We start from the raw sequence: 20,377 nt of genomic DNA, 5'->3' as shown, positions 1-20,377 counted from the left end.
TTTGGTTTTTCCAGACAGGGTTTCTCTGTGTAGCCCTGGCTGTCCTGGAACTTGCTCTGTACACCAGGCTGGCCTCAAACTCAGAGATTCACCTCCTTCTGCTGGGATTAAAGGCGTGTACCACCACCCAGCAAAACTAATCTTATTTATGCTACTTGTGGCAGATACTCTCACAAACAAAAGAGAATTAAATACATAATTACATATTAATTAAATGCATAAATACAAAAAATACATAATTTTTGTAAGATTTATATTTAATACTCTTATTTTATTTATGTGCAGTATGTATTTGCGTGTGGCAGTGCTCTCAAACACCAGAAGAGGGCAGTGGATTCTCTAGAGCTAGAGTTACAGGCGCTTCTGGGCTGACCAATATGGGTACTAAGAATTGAACTCAGGTCCTCCTGTAGAGCAGCAAGTACTCTTAACCTCTGAACCACCTCTCTAGCCCCAAGCAAAATATTTAGAGAAAGTTAACCACTAAAGGGAAAAAATGGCTATAAGAATATACAGTTAGCTACAGTTAGCATTACATAAAACAATCTGTTTTCATAAAAGAAAATAATCAAGCATGTTCTAAGGGAACAAACAACTGATTAGAGAAACGATTACATTTGAAAAAGAAATTACAAAACATTGTCCTCTGAATCATTTCTTCTACTTATACATCAATAAAAACATAGGCTACAGTAAATGCCTGTAACCCCACATGACTGGCAGAATTCAAGGAAAACCGGATGGATGGATGGATGGATGGATGGATGGATGGATGGATGGATGGATGGATATAGCCAAGCACTGCTGCACTCAAGTCAGGCAGCTCACTACTGCTGTTAACGTTCACTCCAGGAGATCCAATACACACCCAAACTCATGTGCACATACCATACACTTTATTAAACATAAAGATAAATCATAAAAAATAAACAAGGATTAGGGACGATGGCTTAGTGGGTAAAGGCACCTACCACCAAGACTGCCAACCTATGTTCAATATTTTCTCTCTCTCTCTCTCTCTCTCTCTCCCTCCTCCCTCCCTCTCTCCCTCCCTCTGGGAAAAAAAAGTTATCTTCTACTTATTAAATGTATTGTTGAATAACTGTGAAACTCATAACTACAATGGAAACAGTTACCTCACCTGGTATCGATCAACCATGAGGAATGCATAAGATTCTGAAAGTTCCTTATCCAAACGACCATCAAACTTCAGTTCTCTTCTTTTTTCTGTAAACTAAAAGAAATATATAACTACTTAGCATGATTGTTTCATTAAGCTTAGAGTCGGAATTCTTCTAAGAAATCCTCAAACCTATCAAAATAAAAATCTTCCTGTTTTCTGCTATTCAGTGTGTCAATTATATTTCTTCCTGTTTTAACTCCCCATATATATATCTAGCACAAAGTATCTAGCACTTACCAATTTTAGCCAATTTTCTAGTTAAAAAAAAAAAATGACTAGCCGGGCGTTGGTGGCGCATGCCTTTAATCCCAGCACTCGGGAGGGCAGAGGCAGGTGGATCTCTGTGAGTTCGAGGCCAGCCTGGTCTACAGAGTTCCAGGACAGCCTCCAAAACAATACAGAGAAACCCTGTCTCGAAAAACCAAAAAAAAAAAAGAAAGAAAAAAGACTATACCTCCAATCTTTTCAAATATTATAAATTGATGTTGTTATCTTTTTATCTCCCACTCCACTGTATACTGAATATAATTGGTGGTTTAATTTTTCTAACCCAGACACACAGTGGCACTTAACCTTGCCAACCCAGCAGTCTGGAACAGGAAGGTCTCTCAGAGTTCAAGGTCAGTCTTTCCTACAGAGTGGGACCCTGTCTAACAATATATTCCATATTCATCAAGTAATGTAAACGACTGGCTTTACTTTTAGATTCAAACATCTGTATTTAAACTATGGAATAGCAAGCATTTTGTATTTGTATTCTAGTTACCTCTTCAATGATGTACTATAACTTCAGATAAAGTTTCCATATACAATTAACAAATAATCCCTACTAAACCATGAAACCACATCAAATGATCAAATTCTTACTTTCTCTAGAACTAGTAAACAAATGACCTTCAGGAAGACTTTCAAAGTTAAATTTTGGTAGCACATCATTAACTATCTGGTATAAAACCAAATTATGTAACATTTTGCATCTATTGGAAAGCAGTAAGAAACATTCTAAAATTCCACTTGTGTTTTACCTCAGAATTCTACACGATCGTTTTTCCTATATTAAACTCAAAGAACATCTAATTTGTATATGAAATTAGGACTCACTGTCACCTGTTGCCCTTTGTATATACTTTGTCATTAAGAGTTTCTTTGGGGGAAGGGAGACTTGCCCCTACACTTACAACACTTGGAAAGCTCAGACAGGAGAATTACTTCAAGTTCAAGGTCAATCTGACCACACAAAAGAGTTCCAAGCCACTCTGGACTAGCATAAGACCCAAAGTTAAAAAAAAAAATTAATCCACAAGAAAAAATTAACAATACAGCCAACAATTTCAGAAGAAAAAGATAATTTCCTAACAATTTTAGCAGAAGAAAAAATTATTTCCTAACAAAACACATTAAATCTGATTTCATTATCTTTCAATGTAGACATTAAATTAACATGTACAAAATAAAAAAAAACTTGACTACCAATTTACAATTAAGTACTCTTATAGTAAGCTATCCCTATGTGTACAACTTAATTTCAGGATTCTCATAACTACATATTAGTAACAACTTAGCACAGCAGATAAACATAGAATAACAATGAAAGAGATAGAATTTAGGAGAGGACATGTATCTCAGGGGTAGAGCACCTGCTTAGTATGAGTGGGAGGGGGTTTAATTCCTAGTACTACAAGGAAATCATTTTTAAAAATTAAAAAAAAAGGGATTTCCTCCTCAGGTTAATTACATACCTCTTTTTCCAAAATTTCATTGTGTATCAAGCAAGCTCGTCTATAGTTAAAATTTGTTACTGAGGATGGCTCAAGGTAAGATGAATGGAGAATATTTAAAACATCTTCAAATTCTCTAGAGCCCGGAGTTAATGGCTGGAAAAGTGCTAAAATAAAAAATACATATGAATTGTAAGATTATTCTATAATAAATAAACATTTTTCTGTTTTTTTTTTACTATATCTAACTTCAAATGAATAAAAGACATCAAAAGTTACTCTATTTTAGCCGTGTGGCAGTGGTGGCACACACCTTTAATCCCAGCACTTGGGAGACAGAGGCAGGAGGATCTCTGTGAGTTTGAGACCAGCCTGGTCTACAAGAGTTAGTTCCAGTAAAGCCAGAGAAACCCTGTCTCAAAACAAACACACACACAGTTACTTTATTTTATGATGTGCAAGAGCTGTTAAAACTTACTGAGGATGACCAACTATAGCCCAAAGGTAATGGTGTTTGCTGCACAGACCTGAATAACTGAGTTGGGTCCCTAGACTCCTCATAAAAAGCTGTCCCCTACCCTCCACTTGCACACGCATGTGCCCAATGTGCATGCACACCCACACACAGAACTTTTTAAACTCAATGAAGAAAAATTAAGACCTACCTAGACTAGTTCCTTCAGCAATGAGGATCTAGTGTCACACACAAATAAAGGTTCTAATTTTACAAACCTCAGGGATGCTACATAAGGCAATCTAAACTGCTTAAACTGTCATGAGAAGCTACACATGTACTCAACTTGTCTCAATACCTATTTACATTACACTGAAAAAGTACGTGTAAGACTATGGTAGTTTAACAAAGATTTACCATAAACGAAAGCTAAACCAGCATGACAGGTCGTGTCTATGTCTGTAATTCCTATACTTAAAAGGCAGAAAAAAACAATCAAAAGTTTGAGGCAGCCTGATCTACAGCTAGCCAGAACTTCATACGAAGATCCGGTCTCAAAAACAAAAAAAAAAAAATGCAAAATCCAATTTAGACAACGCATCTATAAAATAAAATGGTTGTTGACATTTAGTAATAAAGTTAGAATATGCAGTTTTCATACAGCTTAATTAGCGACATAAAATTTAAACCACCAAGTCTTAAAATGAACGCAGGGCTTTGAACTAAAAAAAGCAGCCAAAATCTTTTTGGTTTTCTTTCTTTCCATTTTTGTTGCTGTTTTGTTTTAGGAGACAGTGTTTCTCTAGTATCCCTGGCTGTTCTGGGACTCACTCTGTAGACCAGGCTGGCCTTGAACTCAGAGATGCCTCTGCCTCTGTCTCCAGACCACTGGGATTAAAGGTGTGCAGCACTTTATCCTAGCCATTTGATGGCTAAGTACAGAGCAAGTTCAAGGATGGCCTGGGAACTTAGTGAGGCTTGTCTTCAAAACAAAAAGTAAAGCGTAGCAGAACATTTGCTTCGCAAGTTTCAATACCAATACTGGAAAACAATAAAAGACTTGGAGAGTTCTAGAGTAAAAACTGAAATACCAGATTTGTCATTTACTGGCTTTGTAGCAGATGATAAATAACAGCCCAGTTCTCTCATTGTAAAATGGAAAACTCCACTTCTAATAACCATTATATGCCAAATACTGTGTAAGGCAGTATATAGCAGAACAAAGCAGCTGGTGCAAAGTTAACACAAATAAAGTTCGTGTGTCTTGTGTTTTCAACATCCTACATTCCATCTAATTTCCTTTTTCCATCTCTGATACACGTTTTCACTGAGCAGACAAGGCTAACCTCAAATCCTTTCTTTAGTCTTCAGAGTGCTGGAAATACAAGCATGTCTTACTACATCTGGCTCAAATTTGTATGCATGTATGAACATGGATATGCTCATGCCAAGGTGTACATGTAGAAGTCATAGAACAACTTTCAGATCATTTTCTCCTACTGTGATTCCAGAACCCAGACTGAAGCTTCCATACATAGCAAGTGCTCTCACTAGCTGAGACAGCTATCTAGCACTGGAATTTTTATAACACCAAATCATCTAATCTATTTGGCTTAGTAACCAAGAATTGTGGCATATGTCTTTAATCACAGCATTCAAGAGAAGCAGATCTCTGAGATATGTATAATGATATCCCATCTCAAAAAAAAAGAGCCAGGCGTTGGTGGCGCACGCCTTTAATCCCAGCACTCGGGAGGCAGAGGCAGGTGGATCTCTGTGAGTTCGAGGCCAGCCTGGTCTACAAGAGCGAGTTCCAGGACAGTCTCCACAACAATACAGAGAAACCCTGTCTCGAAAAAAAACCAAAAAAAAAAAAAAAAAAAAAAGAAAAAAGAAAAAGAAAAAGAAGAGAACAAACAATAATTTGGCCTAATAACCTTAAATTTCTAATGTATACATCAAAAATTTCATTTAGTAAATTTCAAATACCAGATAGGTATGTATAAACTATCCACAAACTAAAAAGGCATACTTTTTTCACTGTAGACAGAATTATTCACAGAAACTGTTATATTCATCATCTCGTTTTTTTTTTCTTTTCCGTTTTTTTTTGGGGGGGCGTGTTCTTAAGACAGCGTTTCTCTGTATAATAGGCAGAGGCAGGTGGATCTCTGTGAGTTCGAGGCCAGCCTGGGTTCTGGGAGTTGAGCCCAAGTCATCTGGAAGAAGATTTAATGCTCTTAAATGCTGAGTCATCTCTCCAGCCCCCAAGACATAAGCTTTTTTGTTTGTTTGTTTGTTTTTGTTTTTGTTTTTCGAGACAGGGTTTCTCTGTGGCTTTGGAGGCTGTCCTGGAACTAGCTCTTGTAGACCAGGCTGGTCTCAAACTCACAGAGATCCACCTGCCTCTGCCTCCTGAGTGCCGGGATTAAAGGCGTGCACCACCACTGCCCGGCGCTCTTTTTTTTTCTAGGTAGGGTTTCTCCTCTGTGTAACAGTCCTGGCTTTCCTGGAACTTAGTTCGAGGCCAGCCTGGTCTACAGAATGAGTTCCAGTACAGCCTCCAAAACAATACAGAAAAACCCTGTCTCGAAAAACAAAAAACAAAAAACAATGTCAAGTGATATATATCCATTCTTTAACCAAGCTTATATCAAAGCATTAGCTCTAAAAATGAAGAGTTAGGCAGGCATTGGTTGTATACACCTTTAATTCCAACACTCAGGAGGCAGAGGCAGGAGGATCTCAAGTTCGAAGCCAGCCTGGTCTACAGAGTTTGGAGCAACAGGCTCCAAAGCAATACAGAGAAACCCTGTATTGAAAAACCAAAAACAAATAAGTAAATAAAAATGAAGAGTTGTTTTTGATTACAAATTGTCCTAACAATATGTGCTAGGTAAAAGCCAATGTATACCTACTCTAAGACAACATATGTGAACATCCTGTGGAATAAATTCAACACGGTTATAATAATTGCAATTGAAAAAAAAAGAGTGTCTTATGAGATGGCTTAGCTGGTTGTGAATGCCTGATGACCTGAGTTTGGACATCCGGAAGCCACAGAAACAGCCAGATTCTGGTGAAGTTACAAGATAGGAGGCAGACAAAACTGTGCCGACGACGTTTACAAGCTAGCTAGTCTCGAGTAGAAAGCAACAAGAGAACCAAGGAAGGAGCACGAAGGATGACGACAACTAAACTAAAAAGGGAAAAAAAGACACTGGAACAGAGTAAGACTACTAAACATGTCCTATAATCAAGTTTGCAGATGTATCCAGTAATAAACTGTCAACTCCGTGAGAACACACACACCTGACCTGCTCACTTCATCTTTTCCATATGCTAGTAAGTACAAATGCTGAGTAGTTCCAAGTAAACTCAATGGTTAAAGTACACACAAGGCAGTACTTTTTTTTCTTTTTTAAAGTTCATATAAAGTTTTTTTTTTTGCTTTCAAAGTTTAAAATCACTATAAAGGCTGAAGCATGGATCACAAAGAGCTGCTTTCCCAAGATGCACTATGTAAATGAGTATGCTACACTCAAGTCATTATATTCTCACATCAAGATGACTTAGGACAGCCACAGGCCCACATGGCTCACTTGTTAACAGTTCCAATCCCAGCAAACACCATGGGGGGGAGGGGTGTCTGTTTTTTAACAAATAAGTGATTTACACGTAGGCACACATGAATTTACTTCCATTTCACAGTATCAGTAAAATTCAGCCATAAATTAGACCCTTTCGCAACAAAACCAGGACAGAATTGCAGAAATCAGGAAGATTTGTCAATCAGAACATTGGCTGTGCTTCTATTCTCACAACAGCAACAAAAGTTTTATGTTGAATACACGCTCCAACAAACCACAATGTTTGCTTTAAATTAAGATTTAGCAATAAAGCACTTCTCCTAGCATGCCCAAAACTTGGGTTCAATCCCAAGAACTGCAAACAAAATAAAAAGAAGGCAGAGCAGGCTCTTGCTAGGCTGGCAAAGTAGCACACACCCATAATCCAGCATTCAAAAGGCTGAAACTTGAGTAATATAAATTCAAGACCAACTTGGACTATGTATAGGGTACAAGATCAGCCAGTGACATGTACTGAGAGAAGACCCTATCTCAAAAGAAATTAACAAGAAGATCCATTCATACATACATTAGCACCATCATGAAACAATCCAAGTACAGAAAAGAGAAACAGATCTTTTTAAACTTGTTTTATAGAAATGATTCAACATTTTTGTTACTGTTACCTCCTACTAAACTCATTTTAAAGTTTACACAGAAAGTACTTTCCTTAAACTGACAACACTACTTCCAACCAATCTAATCATGAACAAACACTGGGCTGGAAAGACAACTTAGTGATTAAGACCACTTACTGCACTTGCAAAGAACGTAAGTTTGGTTGCCAGCACCATGAAGGGCAGACTAAGGTCTGTAACTGCAGGGGATCTGATGCATCTCATCTTCTGTAACCACCTGCAGACAACTCTCCATGCACACACACATAGAAATACATTAGAGACACAAATGAGCCAAACATAAAATTGCATAAATTAACTCTGTAAAGAATGAAAGCTTTCCAATTTAATCCCCAAAGCAATGTCCTACACTGTCATGTCAAAAGTAAGTGAACCATCTCCTAATAGGGGGAAAACAAACCTTACGAATGGAAAAATAATAGAAATAACTGTCTTTAGGCCTAAGCATTTCACATTTCAAATTGAATGATTGTTTAGGTCACAACTATTACTTCTCAGATTTTTTCTTCTATAGCCATTTGTACAAAATTAAAAATACACTATCCATTTTTAAAGATTTCAAGTTCATGTGCTGGTAGTGGCAGTTTAGAAATTAATTCACCCTCTATACATTCCCTGATGATGCTTTATATGTTAAAATATCTCACTAGGAACCATCCATTTCACTGAGTAAAGTCATTATCCAAAATATTTTCTGGATTCTGATAGTCTTTTAAGTATTTTTTTAAGAGTATTTAAGTGTATGGGTATCTTGCCTCCACTGATTGTATGCCACAGCATACCTAGTGCCGTAGACCCAAAGAAAGTATGGTGTTACAATCAGCTGTAAACTGCCATCCAGTGCTGAGACCCAGGTCATGGGGAAGAACAGTCAGTACTCTTAACTGCTGGGCCAGCTCTCCAGTTCCTTCTTCAAATCCCTTATCTTTAGTATTTTATTTATATTAAATATATCTAATTTTAAGCCGGGTGTTGGTGGCGCACGCCTTTAATCCCAGCACTCGGGAGGCAGAGGCAGGTGGATCTCTGTGAGTTCGAGGCCAGACTGGTCTACAAGAGCTAGTTCCAGGACAGTCTCCACAACAATACAGAGAAACCCTGTCTCGGAAAAAAAAAAATCTAATTTTATTTATGCTAGAAAGAATGGAGCCAAAAGACATTACTCATTGACTACAAAAGATAAAAGAAGAGAGGAATGTTTAACACCTGTTGTAAGCCTAGTACTAGGGAGGTGGAGACAGGAGGATCAGTAGTTCAAAGACAGCCTAGGCTACTTCAGACACTGTCAGTTAATAACAGAAGCAATGTAAGTTTTTTCACACAATAATAAAAATAAGTAGACAGGCGGTGGAGATACACACCTTTAATCCCAGCACTTGAGAGGCAGAGGCAGGTAGATTTCTGTGAGTTCAAGGCCAGCCTGGTCTACAGAGCCAGTTCCAGGACAGCTAGGGCTGTTACACAGAGAAACCCTGTCTCAGAAAAAACAAAAAAGAAAAATAATTTTGCTTAAATCCCATAAAAAACATGCAGATGTTTGAATGAACTTCATATGTTTCCTTATTGACAAACTAGTTACACATATATTCCATAAAACCAAACACACATCTAGGATGACATTTGGAGATAATCCAGATAAGGAAAGCGATAGGTACTAAATAATCAGAACTAGAGCCAGATGCAGTGGTGACTATCTGTAATTCCAGAGGCAAAGGTAAGAAAATGATTACAATTTAAGTTCAACTTGGGCTACAAAATGAGTTCGAGGTCAGCTTGGCCTATATATAGAAAGACTGTCTCAAAAAAGCAGGTAAAAAAAAATCAGAACTAGAATTTAAGTGTCATGATACCCAGTTATGACATTGAAACCCCCCCTCAAAAAAAAAATGTAGGTCAGGTATATGGCACATACCTGTAATTACAGCACAGCAGAGGCAGAAAAACTGTGAGTTTGTAGTCAGCCCAGGCCACATGGAAATACCTTGTTTCAAAGCAAAAAATAAAATAAAAACAAGTCAGTCAAGAGTTAAGTTTAGGGCTGGAGAGATGGCTCAGAGGTTAAGAGCACTGTCTGATCTTCCAGAGCTCCTGAGTTCAATTCCCAGCAACCACATGGTGGCTCACAACCATCTACAATGAGATCTGCTGCCCTCTGCTGGTGTGCAGACTAAACACTGTATACATAATAAAATAAATCTAAAAAAAAAAAAAAAGAATTAAGTTTACACATAGGCCCAGTAGCACAGGCCTGTAATCACAATTACTCAGGAGATGATCCCAATTTCAGGACTAGCTTGGGCATCTTAAGACACTGTCTCAAAACAAAAAGTAAGCTGGGCATTGGTGGCACACACCTTTAATCCCAGCACTTGGGAGGCAGAGGCAGGCAGATCTCTGTGAGTTCGAGTCTACAGAGGTAGTTCCAGGACAGCCTCCAAAACAATACAGAGAAACCCTGTCTCGAGAAAAAAAAAAAAAAGTAAAAAGATAGCTAATGACTTAAGTCAGATAAAGCCTTGGGTTCCATCCCTACTGCCACATCCACACAACACACACAAAAGAAGAATTTACATTTAAGCAACTGGCAATAGGTTTAAAAAAAAGGCAACTTCGAGCTTTAATCAAAAGCACACTTTCCAGGCTGGAGAGAGGGCTCAATCATTCAGAGCACTGGTTGCTTTTCCAGAGGACCTGGGTCCAACACCCAGCATCCATATGGCGGTTCACAACTGTCTCTAACTCCAGCTTCAGGGGATCTGACACCTCTCACACAAACATACATGCAAGCAAAATACCAATAATAATAATAATAATAAAACAGTTTCCTCAATTAGCTTGACCAATTTATTTTGTGCCAGTGTAGACCTTCTTATATATACATGATATGCTAAAAATGGAACACTGCTAAGGAAACACATAATCAGAATGTAAGTTTTCTGACTTAAAATTATAAAGTAATTATGACTAAAGTAGCCAATGAATAAGACTTCAATGTATCTAGGTAGAGCACTTGCCTGGCATGCAAAAAGTCATGGGCCATCCCAGAACCACAAGAACACAAAGAATACCAGCTGACTGTGGTGGCAGCTATCTACAATCCCAGCATTGAGGAGGCTGGGACAGGAGCATCAAGTTCAAGGCAAGCCTGTACAAAGGTGGGGCTGTCAGCTACAGTCAGAAGATTCATTTTGCAGTAGGTGACTATTAAAAGCAGAGACTAAATGACTGAGGAATTCTAACCATAAATAGGACATCTATCACCCCCTTCAACACTGGAGAAGGGACACCTAGAATGTACAAGTTGGTAAAGGGCATGCGCATGGCATTTCATTCAAGTATTGTGATTACAAGACTGAGAAGGAAGGGACGATAGAGCTCCACCCCTCTCTGAGGATTTATACTGTTAATGGTTGATGGGGTGGGGGATGATTCTCTTCCGTAGTGTACACTGGGTAAGATGACCAAACTATGAACAACCCTAAGCCTCCCACCCCCAGCCCTCCCCCAAAAAATAGTTGGGATGGATGCTAACTAGGAAGGGAATCAGCAAGGGAAAGGACTGGAAAGGTGGCTCAATCAAGAGCACTGGCTGTTCTTCCAGAGGACACTGGTTAGTTTAGTTTAGTTCCCAGCACCCACATAGCAGCTCACAATTGTCTAACTCTAGGTCCAGGGATGGCAAGCACATGGTAGAGACACACAAAACACCCATATACATATAAATTTTAAAAATAAAGTGTTTTGGGAAACACAAAAGAGGGTAATGGGGTTATCATATACATGTATGAAAATGTCATGAGATCCATAAGCCATTATTGTATACAATATATGCTAATAAAGAATTTTAAATTGCCAGACAGTGTAGGCACACCTTTAATGCTAGCACTCAGGAGGCACAGATCTCTGAGTTTGAGGCCATACTGGTCTACAGAGCAAGTTCCAGGGCAACCAAGGCTACAGAGAGAAACCCAGTCTAGGGAAAAAACAAAACACAAAGCCATCTTGAGCTACATGGAAGAAAAGAAGGAAATAATTAGCAAGGCAGCCAGTGACCAAAGATGGTCTGTGATGAGTCCAAGGTTGATTCTTCATACAATGTGTCTCCATGTGTTCACAAGAGATTTGTAAATGGTTTTTCTACCTAAAAACTTCCTGACTATATTTTAAGAATGTGTTTTGCTGGAGCCGGGTGTTGGTGGTGCACGCCTTTAATCCCAGCATTCAAGAGGCAGTGGTAGGTGGATCTCTGAGTTTGAGGCCAGTCTGGTCTACAGATCAAGATCCAGGACAGCTAGGACTGTTGCACAAGAGAAACCCTCTCAAAGAACAAAACAAAACAAACAGAAAAAAGTATTTATCTCTATATCAATATTGAATGAGCAGTCCTGTTATTAACAAATACACTGGCATAAATCAACATGAACCAAGACAAATGAAACATCTTGCCCAGGTTTACTTCGATGTAGAGAAAAATCATCGTTTTCAAAATCCAGTTATCCAAATCCAATTACTAGAACACCATGACTCAAAAAATGAAACTACAGAGTCAGGTCCAATTCCAGCAACTGGGGAGGTGGAGGCAGGAAGTGAATCCAGCCTGAGCTACAAAGACCTGGTCTTAAAAAAAAAAAAAAAGACAACTACAAATTTTGCTAGAAAAGATGTTCTTTTTGAAACTGTACTACTAGTTTATTCTAAGAACTCTGGAGAAAATACTGTCAAATTCAATTATTAATTTCAATTTACTTTTGATGACATACCAGATGCACACTAAAACATGGCAATGCATCCACAGGCCATGATTCACTATACTACAGAAAATAGCCCAGCCAATAAATACTACAACAGTATCAGTAAAATATGGGTATTCACCATATAATCCCCCCAGTATTTATGGTGAACATAATCTTTCCTCCCAAAATTCTCCCCAAAGGTTAAATATTCTAATTTCACTGGAAACTGTCATACAACTGACCAAAAACTAACTTCAATTCTAGATAATGCCACTGGTGGTGACACAAGCCCATAAACCCAACATTTAAAAGGCTAAGAAAGTAGTATCAAGTCTGGTTTGAGGCTAGACTGAGCTATACAGGGAGCCCCTGCCTCAAAAGGGGGGGGGGGGGAACTTTTCATTTTTGACTGTGGATGTATGTAATGTGGTCAACTGCTAGGCTTCTGATGTTATAACTTCTCACCATGATGGACTAAACTCTGAAACTGTGAGCCAAAATAAGCCCTGCCTCCCTAAATAATAAAAATAAAATTTAGACTATTAAGAATAACCTTGCCGGGGCCGGGCAGTGGTGGCGCACGCCTTTAATCCCAGCACTCGGGAGGCAGAGGCAGGCGGATCTCTGTGAGTTTGAGACCAGCCTGGACTGCCAAGCGAGTTCCAGGACAACCTCCAAAGCCACAGAGAAACCCTGTCTCGGAAAAAAAAAAAAAAAAAAAGAATAACCTTGATACACAGTTGAGTAGTTACAAGTAGTCTATATATATGTTCAAATTCCATCTCCACCATTTACTAAATAATTAAGCTACTTCTTTGTACTTCAGTTTTTTCCACAAATGAGCATAATACCTACCACAAAGGAATCTTGTTATTATAAACAAAGGTTAGAGCGAGGTCCACAGCCTATCAAGTACTATATTGCCTGCTAGTATTACACCACTAAAATGGCAATATTTAGATGCCATACTATTATGATCAAGGACAAATCAAGTCAACTTCTAAGAGCTGGACAAGTGTTATAGGTATGAAACTATAGCATTTAGGATACTTGAGGCAAGAGGACTGCTATATTTTTAATGCTGGCATGCACTATGCAGTAAGACCTGTCTCTAAACTTTGAAAGTCAATAAATTATACTGAATGGTATTTACTTTTAATATTTTTTAACATTAATATCCTAACTTTACATTTTACCAGAAAGCAGTCAAATCTATTACAATATGAATGTAACAAAACTTTTGATGCTGAAAAAATTCAAGATCTGTAAAAAATTTCTTATTCTAAGTCAGATGACCACTAGTACACCAAGTTACACCCTAAACATACTTTTCAGATCTTCCAATCAACGATGCTGGAAGTAAACTAACAATGCCTATACTCTTTTTTCTCTTTTCCAACCACTTGTTCTCTATTGCTCACTATAAGCCTATCATGTGATATTAAGAAAAATGAGAAACAGGCCAGGTGATGGTGCTCGATTTAGTCCCAGCACTTGGGAGGCAGAGGCAAGTGATATCCATCGAAGTTTCAAGGACAGTCTGGTCTAAACAGCCTAAATAGCAAGTTCCAGGCCAGTCAGGACCCTGACTCAAAAGAAAAAAAAGAGTACTTGCTCTAAAGTGATAAACTATGTTTTTCTACTAAAAGTTGAAATTCCAAGAGTAACTTCTCCCAACATACTATACAAATCTGTGGTAAAACAGTGATGAAAGCTCTATCATCTGTAATTCCCAATAATAAGGGTTGGAGTTAGGCAGGAACATTTCAAGCTCAAACCCTGAGCAGGTTAAGGAGATCCTATCTCTACTGTTATTTATTTTAAAATTTTTGATTTCTCCCTATCTTAAACTACTTGAACAACTGCTGCCTGGTGTACAGTTAGATATTATTTTCAGGAGACATGAAAAGTCTACTGTGCTTTCTTAAACTACAACCTCCCTTACAGAGGAGCATAAAACCTATCCCTAGGCAAAATGGAAAATAAAAGCATTTCCCCCAAGGAATATATCAGACTCCACGGAGAAAGTAGCTAGGGTTTATATTCCCTAAGTCCCCATGCCATTTGTAGCATTTTCAGTTTCAGTCAGAGCAACTTCTGGATTTGGCTTATGCAATTTAAGAAACATGCTGCCTTACCATATTTCAAACCAAATCCCAAGGCTAAGCCAGTTAAGAGTGTTTTGGTGTTGTTTTGTTTTTAAGGTAGTTTGTTCACATCCTTAGTCATTTAAAATCTAAAAGATGTCAAAAGGCTTGATATGGGTTGGAAATGTTAAGTCCCCTACTCTCATAATCAGATAACATAGGAGAGAACTTCCAGCCTACTCTACCAATGGTCATTAGGGAGGAGTAACTGTTCCTGTACCAACACACACACACACCTTAACTACACCAAGAGAATTCATTATCTTGCCCTACATCCTAACTTATTACCTCACTTTAAAGAATACTTCTAGAAACACTCCTCAAATTAGGTGGGTAGATGTCAATTTCATCCTCCTCTGCATGGTTTCTCAAGCTATTTCCTTGGCTTTGTCACTTAAATAGAAAGGCATTTTCTTTGTACTGTCATAATCTCCGGTGTGCAAATAAGAGTTGGTTACTCGGATGCAGTTTCCATCTGAATCTTTGAATCTTCACAGATTCAAAAAAAAAAAACTTTGGAATATAAACCATTAAAAAACTGACATGCAGTAAGGCAAGAAGGGAAAAGTTCGATCAAGTCCGGGAAAAAAAATCCAAATTGCTGGGCAGTCAAAGCCTACTTTATCAAAACAGTGTTGTCGCATGTTTCGCAATATGGCTCTAAAGATCTCAAATGTAAGCAACTAACGCTAACTGTCCCTATTTAAAAGGCAGGCTTTTAAAAAAAAAATTCGAAGTTCAAGGTGTAAGTTGGGCGATTCTTGGTCTCGGTGGAACTTCTCCCATTTCGCCCCCAATTAGGGCACCAGGAACCTACCTTCCCATCCTTCTAAAGCACAAGAGCCCCAGGGAGCTTGGAGTCAAGCAGAAGAGCCCTGTGTAATCTAAGGCTTCGAGAGGGAGGGGTGGGGGCAGGAAAAGCTACACATGGCGGTGAGTGACGTGTGACGGGCCAGTGTGCGTGGCGGGGCTTAGGCACTACCGGGGGTCCCTCCTACATCAAGAGAAGACGCCGGCTTCGAGCGCGTTCCGGGGCGGGGGAGACACCACGAGCTCAAGAAGAGGAAGTTCTCCAGCGAGGCAGGCACACACTTGTCCTCCAGCGCGGCGGCCCCGGGGCTCCTCGCACCATGCACGCACGCACGGGCAGCAGGACTTCTCGGGAGCATCTTTGGCGAGGGGAGGGAGCTGCATCAGCTTCTCTCTCTCCCTCTGTCTGCCTTCGGGGGTCGCGCGGGAGGCAGGCGGGGAGGCAACACCCGAGCACCGTGGTTTTCCTCTCTGGGAGCCGCAGCCTCATCGGGTTAACGCTTCCAGCCTGAGCCACTACTTCAGCTTCCACGGGGGGAGAGAGAGAGACGGGGAGCAAAGAGAGAGAGGGAGGCGGGGGCAGCGCTCGCACCCCGGGCGGCGAGCAGAGGGCGAGGCGGCGGGCGCTCGCTCGCGGGCTCGCGTGCGTGTTTACGAGTCTCGGGTGGGCGTGGGGGGAGAGGAGAGAGAGAGCGAGAGAGGGAGAGAGAGAGCGAGAGAGCGCGCGGTCCTAGTGAGGAGATGGAGGGAGAGAGAGAGGAGAGAGAGGGTTCGGGGGGAGGCACCACCTTTCTTTTCTCTGCTCTTCCTGGGGATCTGAAAACTCCGCCTAACGGGCCTCTCGGGCTCTTCGGCGCCCGCGGGGAGAGCGGCCGCGGCCGCGTCGGAGGTGTGCGCGGGCTGCTCGTGGCTGTGGCTGTGGCTCCGGGCGGCTTCGGCCGCCGCGGTCTGCTCAGGCCCCGCGCCGCCGCCGCTGCTGCCGCCGCCGCCATCTTGTCGAGAAGCCTCGGGCTCCGGAAGAAGCGCTGGCTTCACCCCGTCGCCGCCGCGTTCCCAGCTCGCGTCCGTTGAAGAGGCCTCGGTCGCCGCCGCCGCCGCCGCCGCCGCCATCGCGCGGGCGTCAGGAGCTCCGGGAAAGCTGCCGCCCACAAGGTCGACGGGCGTTGAGGGGGGAAGGAAGCGGGCCCCGCCGCCGCCTTCTCCTCCTCCTCCTCGTCCTCTTCACGGCCGGCCCCGTCCGCCCCTCCCGGGAGGCGCCCCGCACTCCCGGGGCTCGGAGACGCCGCGCGCACCTCCGAGCGCGCCCCGGGCGGCTTTTCTACCGGCCCCGGCCACCCAACGTGCCCGCGTCGGGCTCGGGCGGCGGGGGGCGGGGCCTCCGCAGGGCCCGGCTCCGCCAATAGGAGCGCAGCGCCCCGCCTCGGAGACTGCGGATGGACCGCGCCGAGGGGGCGGGGCCTCGCCCTGCCGAGCCCGCCAAAAGGGGCGACTGCCACGCCCGGCCAGAGCGTCGACGCCGACGCCGTCGTCGCCTCAGGCTGAGGGCCTGGGCCCGGCGGCGCTCGGAGAATGTCCTGGGCCCCGGCCCCCGGGGCGTGGGGTGGGGTCGGGTGGGGGGGAAGGGGTAGGGGGACGGACGCGCGGTGTGGTCTCTTTCCGGAACGTCCGCCTTCTCACCTCCCGGGTGCCCTGGGCAGGACGCGGCAGATAAGTGGCCTGGGTTCCGGTCCTTTCTGTGAGGTCCTCGGGAGTTGAGAGCGCCGACCGCTCTCCCACACCCAGGGCGGACCACGGTTCGATTCCCGGCCATCCCTCCTGCCCGCCAATCCAGCTGTCAACTCCGGGTCGGGGCGTGCGTGCCCTTTCCCGGCCTCTGGGCACCAGGCGGTCATGAGTGTGCTCTGGTGTACATTCGCGCGAGGCACGGGCACACAGAAAGAGCCTGTAAAGTAAATGCTGCACCAGGCGGGGAATGCGGGTAAGAGAAAGGGCCTCCAGTGAGAAGCGAGAGCAGGTGGATCCTATAATCTCTCCTGTCCTCTTCCGGACCTTCCGCCTTCCCAGCAGGTCCTCCCAATTCCAGCTCCGCCCAAGCAGACACTTGGTCCTTCCACATAATTTGCATATTTGCATCCGAATGGCGATGAGAGAAAGACCCGTGGCTTTTAGACGCTCTCCCATGGCTTTTTTCCCTATAGCACACACACACACACACACACACACACACACACACGTTATCACCAAGGAAAAAAAGCGACTTGATAGTCAAATGGTTTCTTCCTCCTTAAGCTGTGTTGCTTTACCATCAATACCGACAGTCTATAAACAGTGCTCTCTGTATGCTAGGTAATAGTCAAATCAGTTGAACTCCATCTTCACAACAGATACCAAGGAGACGCTTTTGCACAATTTAAAGGTTGAAACTTGGACAAATTGAGGTGACAAAAGTCAGTATGTTAAACCAGGTCTAATTCCACCCAAACTACGTACACACTGCACCCATTTTTTTTCAAGTGTCTCTGCCTTAATGCGTTTTATGAAGAAACAAGACAGGTTTTACTCAAGGTCTTCAGGCAGCAGCAGGACTCCCAGATCTTCGTTCCCCAGCACCTCAATATTGCTGAAAGAATTGTTAGGCCAAGATAATAAGCTGCAATAAAGCATGACCCCTGTCAGGTGATTGCTTCCTGAAGAGCCTTCTGCGCACAACAGACAATCTGAAAACGCGTCCCTCATGGGTGTGTGTGAGTCTGTAAAACAGGAAAGCGTGCGGAAAGCAGTTGTCAGTGAACAGCTAAGGTAGGTGCTGGGAATTGGATTGAGTCGGATGGACTTGTCTAGCACTCAGAGCCCTGGATTTGGTCCCCAGCACTTCATGAACTGGGCTGGCACGGTGGCACAGCTCCGGAGAGGTAACAAGAGAGAAGTTCAAGGTCATCCTGGGTCACCTAGGGAGTTGGAAGCTAAGGAGAAAACACACTTTAAAACTTCTTTTAAATGGTGATAGAGTAAAGGCTAGGTTTAGGAAAACAATACATGATTGTTAAGTAACTTTTTAAAATGGGGGAAGACGAACTTGGTGGCACATACCTACTGCCAGCATTCAGGAGGTAGAGGCAGGCAAGAGGATCTGTACATGTTCAAGGTCAGCCTGGGCTACCTGGTAAGATCCCTGTATCAAATAAAACAAAACATAGGAGGGCTGAGAATGTGGCCCAATGATAGAGACTTTGAGTTTGCCAGTAGCATTCTGGAAAAACACCACAAAGGTAGGTAGAGGGGGTAGGTAGGTACACAGATTGATCCCCGATGTGAAAGGAGATCAGAAACTCAGACTTTGTACTCCTTATGTGGTAACTTTCTTAACTACATGTTCATTTTTATCGGGTTAAAAGTTAAGTGGAAACTAGTTACATACTGGTGCTCTCATTTAATAATCCACTCAGCGAAAGCCAGCCTTCCTTGTCTATGCATAGACAAACAGAGTTCGATGGGAAAGAATTCTCAAAACTAAGACCAGTGATGTATTGTTCTGACCCAAAGCAACATTTATTTTAGAAAAGTGGTGAAGTCAGGGCTATAACTTATATTTTTAAATTGGGAAGCTCTAAGATAGAATGTGGCTTTTGTTTTTGTTTTTTGCTAAGGTTTCATGTACACCAAGCTGTCCTAGAATTCCTAATCCTCCTGCCTCCATCTCCTTAGTGCTGAGATTACAGGCATGCATGTGCCACAACACCCATCTTAAAATAAGTAAAATGGATAGTAATTTTAAATTCCACTGCATAAAGCTACTAACAGTCAATACTGGAAATATTTGTCAGGCTGGAGAGATGGCTCAGCAGTTAAGAACCCTGGCTGTTCTTCCGGGAAGACCCATGTTTAATTCCCAGCACCTACAGGGCAGCTCAAGACTATAACCCCAGTTTCAGGAGTTCTGATCCCTTCACACAGACATACATGCAAGCAAAACACTAATGCTCATAAAATAAATAATTTTTAAATAATGTGTCAGTTGCTTATTGTGAGATAACAAGAAGACGACTCTGAAGTAAGGAAACATAGTTACTTTTGTCAAATTTACAGTTCAGTGGAGAGTGGATCTAATTCTAGCATCTATAGGGGCAGCTAGGCTGAGGCATAAATATTGGATAAGCAGCTCCCCCTGGGAGGAGCAGAAAATGGGGCAGAAATTTTCTAAATCCCACCCATGTGAGAAAAGTCATAGCAAGATACAAAACTATCCATCTACAGGTCTATATTTGTATATGTGGGGGGACCGTGTGGGAGGAGGGGTACCACCCACATGCATATAGTTCTGAAGCCAGAGCTAGCTCAGGTTAAAAGTGTAAATCCTCTATTGTCTCCACTCCATCAGTAGTGGGAAAAGCAGAAATGCACAACACCAGGGATAATGCTAAACAGTCGGAAATTAAATACTGGGACCACAACTGCCTTTGTAAACTTAGAAACATGTATCTAGTTCAACTCTACATTTTTGTTAATTAATTTTTCTAGCTAGTGTATAAAATAATGGGTTTCATTAATATTTTCATACATATATATCATCACATTTTGCTCATATTTCCCCCATTACCCTCCCCTGCGTCTTCTCTCCACTTCCTCTCTGTTCTCTCCTTCTGTAAAATAGTTTTTCCTGCTTCCATGTGTCTTTCCTTCCTCCCCCCTCACACATGTATGTACACACACATGTTTATCAGGCAAGCTACAGTTTCTCTCACGCAGAATCTGGTAGCACACCATCACATCTGGTTTAGGATGTGGTCCCAGGGACTGAAGCACACCCAGTTTATCCACCGGAAGGGATGCCACCCAGGGCTTCATTCATTCCCATTCATTCCCGGCAAGCCCTCTACGGAGCTTGCTCTGCAGCCCAGGAAGGGACTGGATTTGGAGTCTGGCCCTAAACCCATGGAACTCCTTCCTCAGCCTCCCCGGCTACAGTCTCAGCATGCAGCACCACCGCCAGCCACCACTCCTTGATTTAAAAAGGGAAAACTATAATGGCTCAAGATCACAGCAACCCAGCAATGAGGGTTAATCC

The 20,377-nt window shown here is 42.2% G+C and overlaps 1 protein-coding gene across 5 annotated transcripts in view; it reads right to left on the bottom strand.

The window, feature by feature from the left end:
* The window catches only part of Tasor (transcription activation suppressor), a 55,519-nt gene extending 38,848 nt beyond the window's left edge, over positions 1 to 16,671 (bottom strand). For 3 of the 5 annotated variants that reach the window (XM_040747781.1, XM_040747782.1, XM_040747784.1), the window contains exons 1-3: positions 16,101 to 16,671; positions 2,923 to 3,068; positions 1,142 to 1,234 (exon numbers count right to left, since the gene is read on the bottom strand). In XM_040747781.1, the coding sequence (XP_040603715.1) occupies positions 1,142 to 1,234; positions 2,923 to 3,068; positions 16,101 to 16,422 (561 nt within the window). In that variant the 5' untranslated portion in view covers positions 16,423 to 16,671. Of the gene's footprint in view, positions 1 to 1,141; positions 1,235 to 2,922; positions 3,069 to 7,739; positions 8,545 to 14,790; positions 16,045 to 16,100 lie in introns of those variants that run through there. The other 2 variants (XM_040747786.1, XM_040747785.1) reach the window with 2 other exon arrangements.
* Between the last annotated feature and the right edge of the window lie 3,706 nt (positions 16,672 to 20,377).

Source organism: Mesocricetus auratus, unplaced genomic scaffold, assembly GCF_017639785.1.
Source record: "Mesocricetus auratus isolate SY011 unplaced genomic scaffold, BCM_Maur_2.0 Super-Scaffold_100006, whole genome shotgun sequence".
Taxonomy (NCBI): Eukaryota; Metazoa; Chordata; class Mammalia; order Rodentia; family Cricetidae; genus Mesocricetus; species Mesocricetus auratus.
Note: the sequence above shows the minus strand (reverse complement) of the source record. Positions and strands in the feature narration are given on the sequence as shown.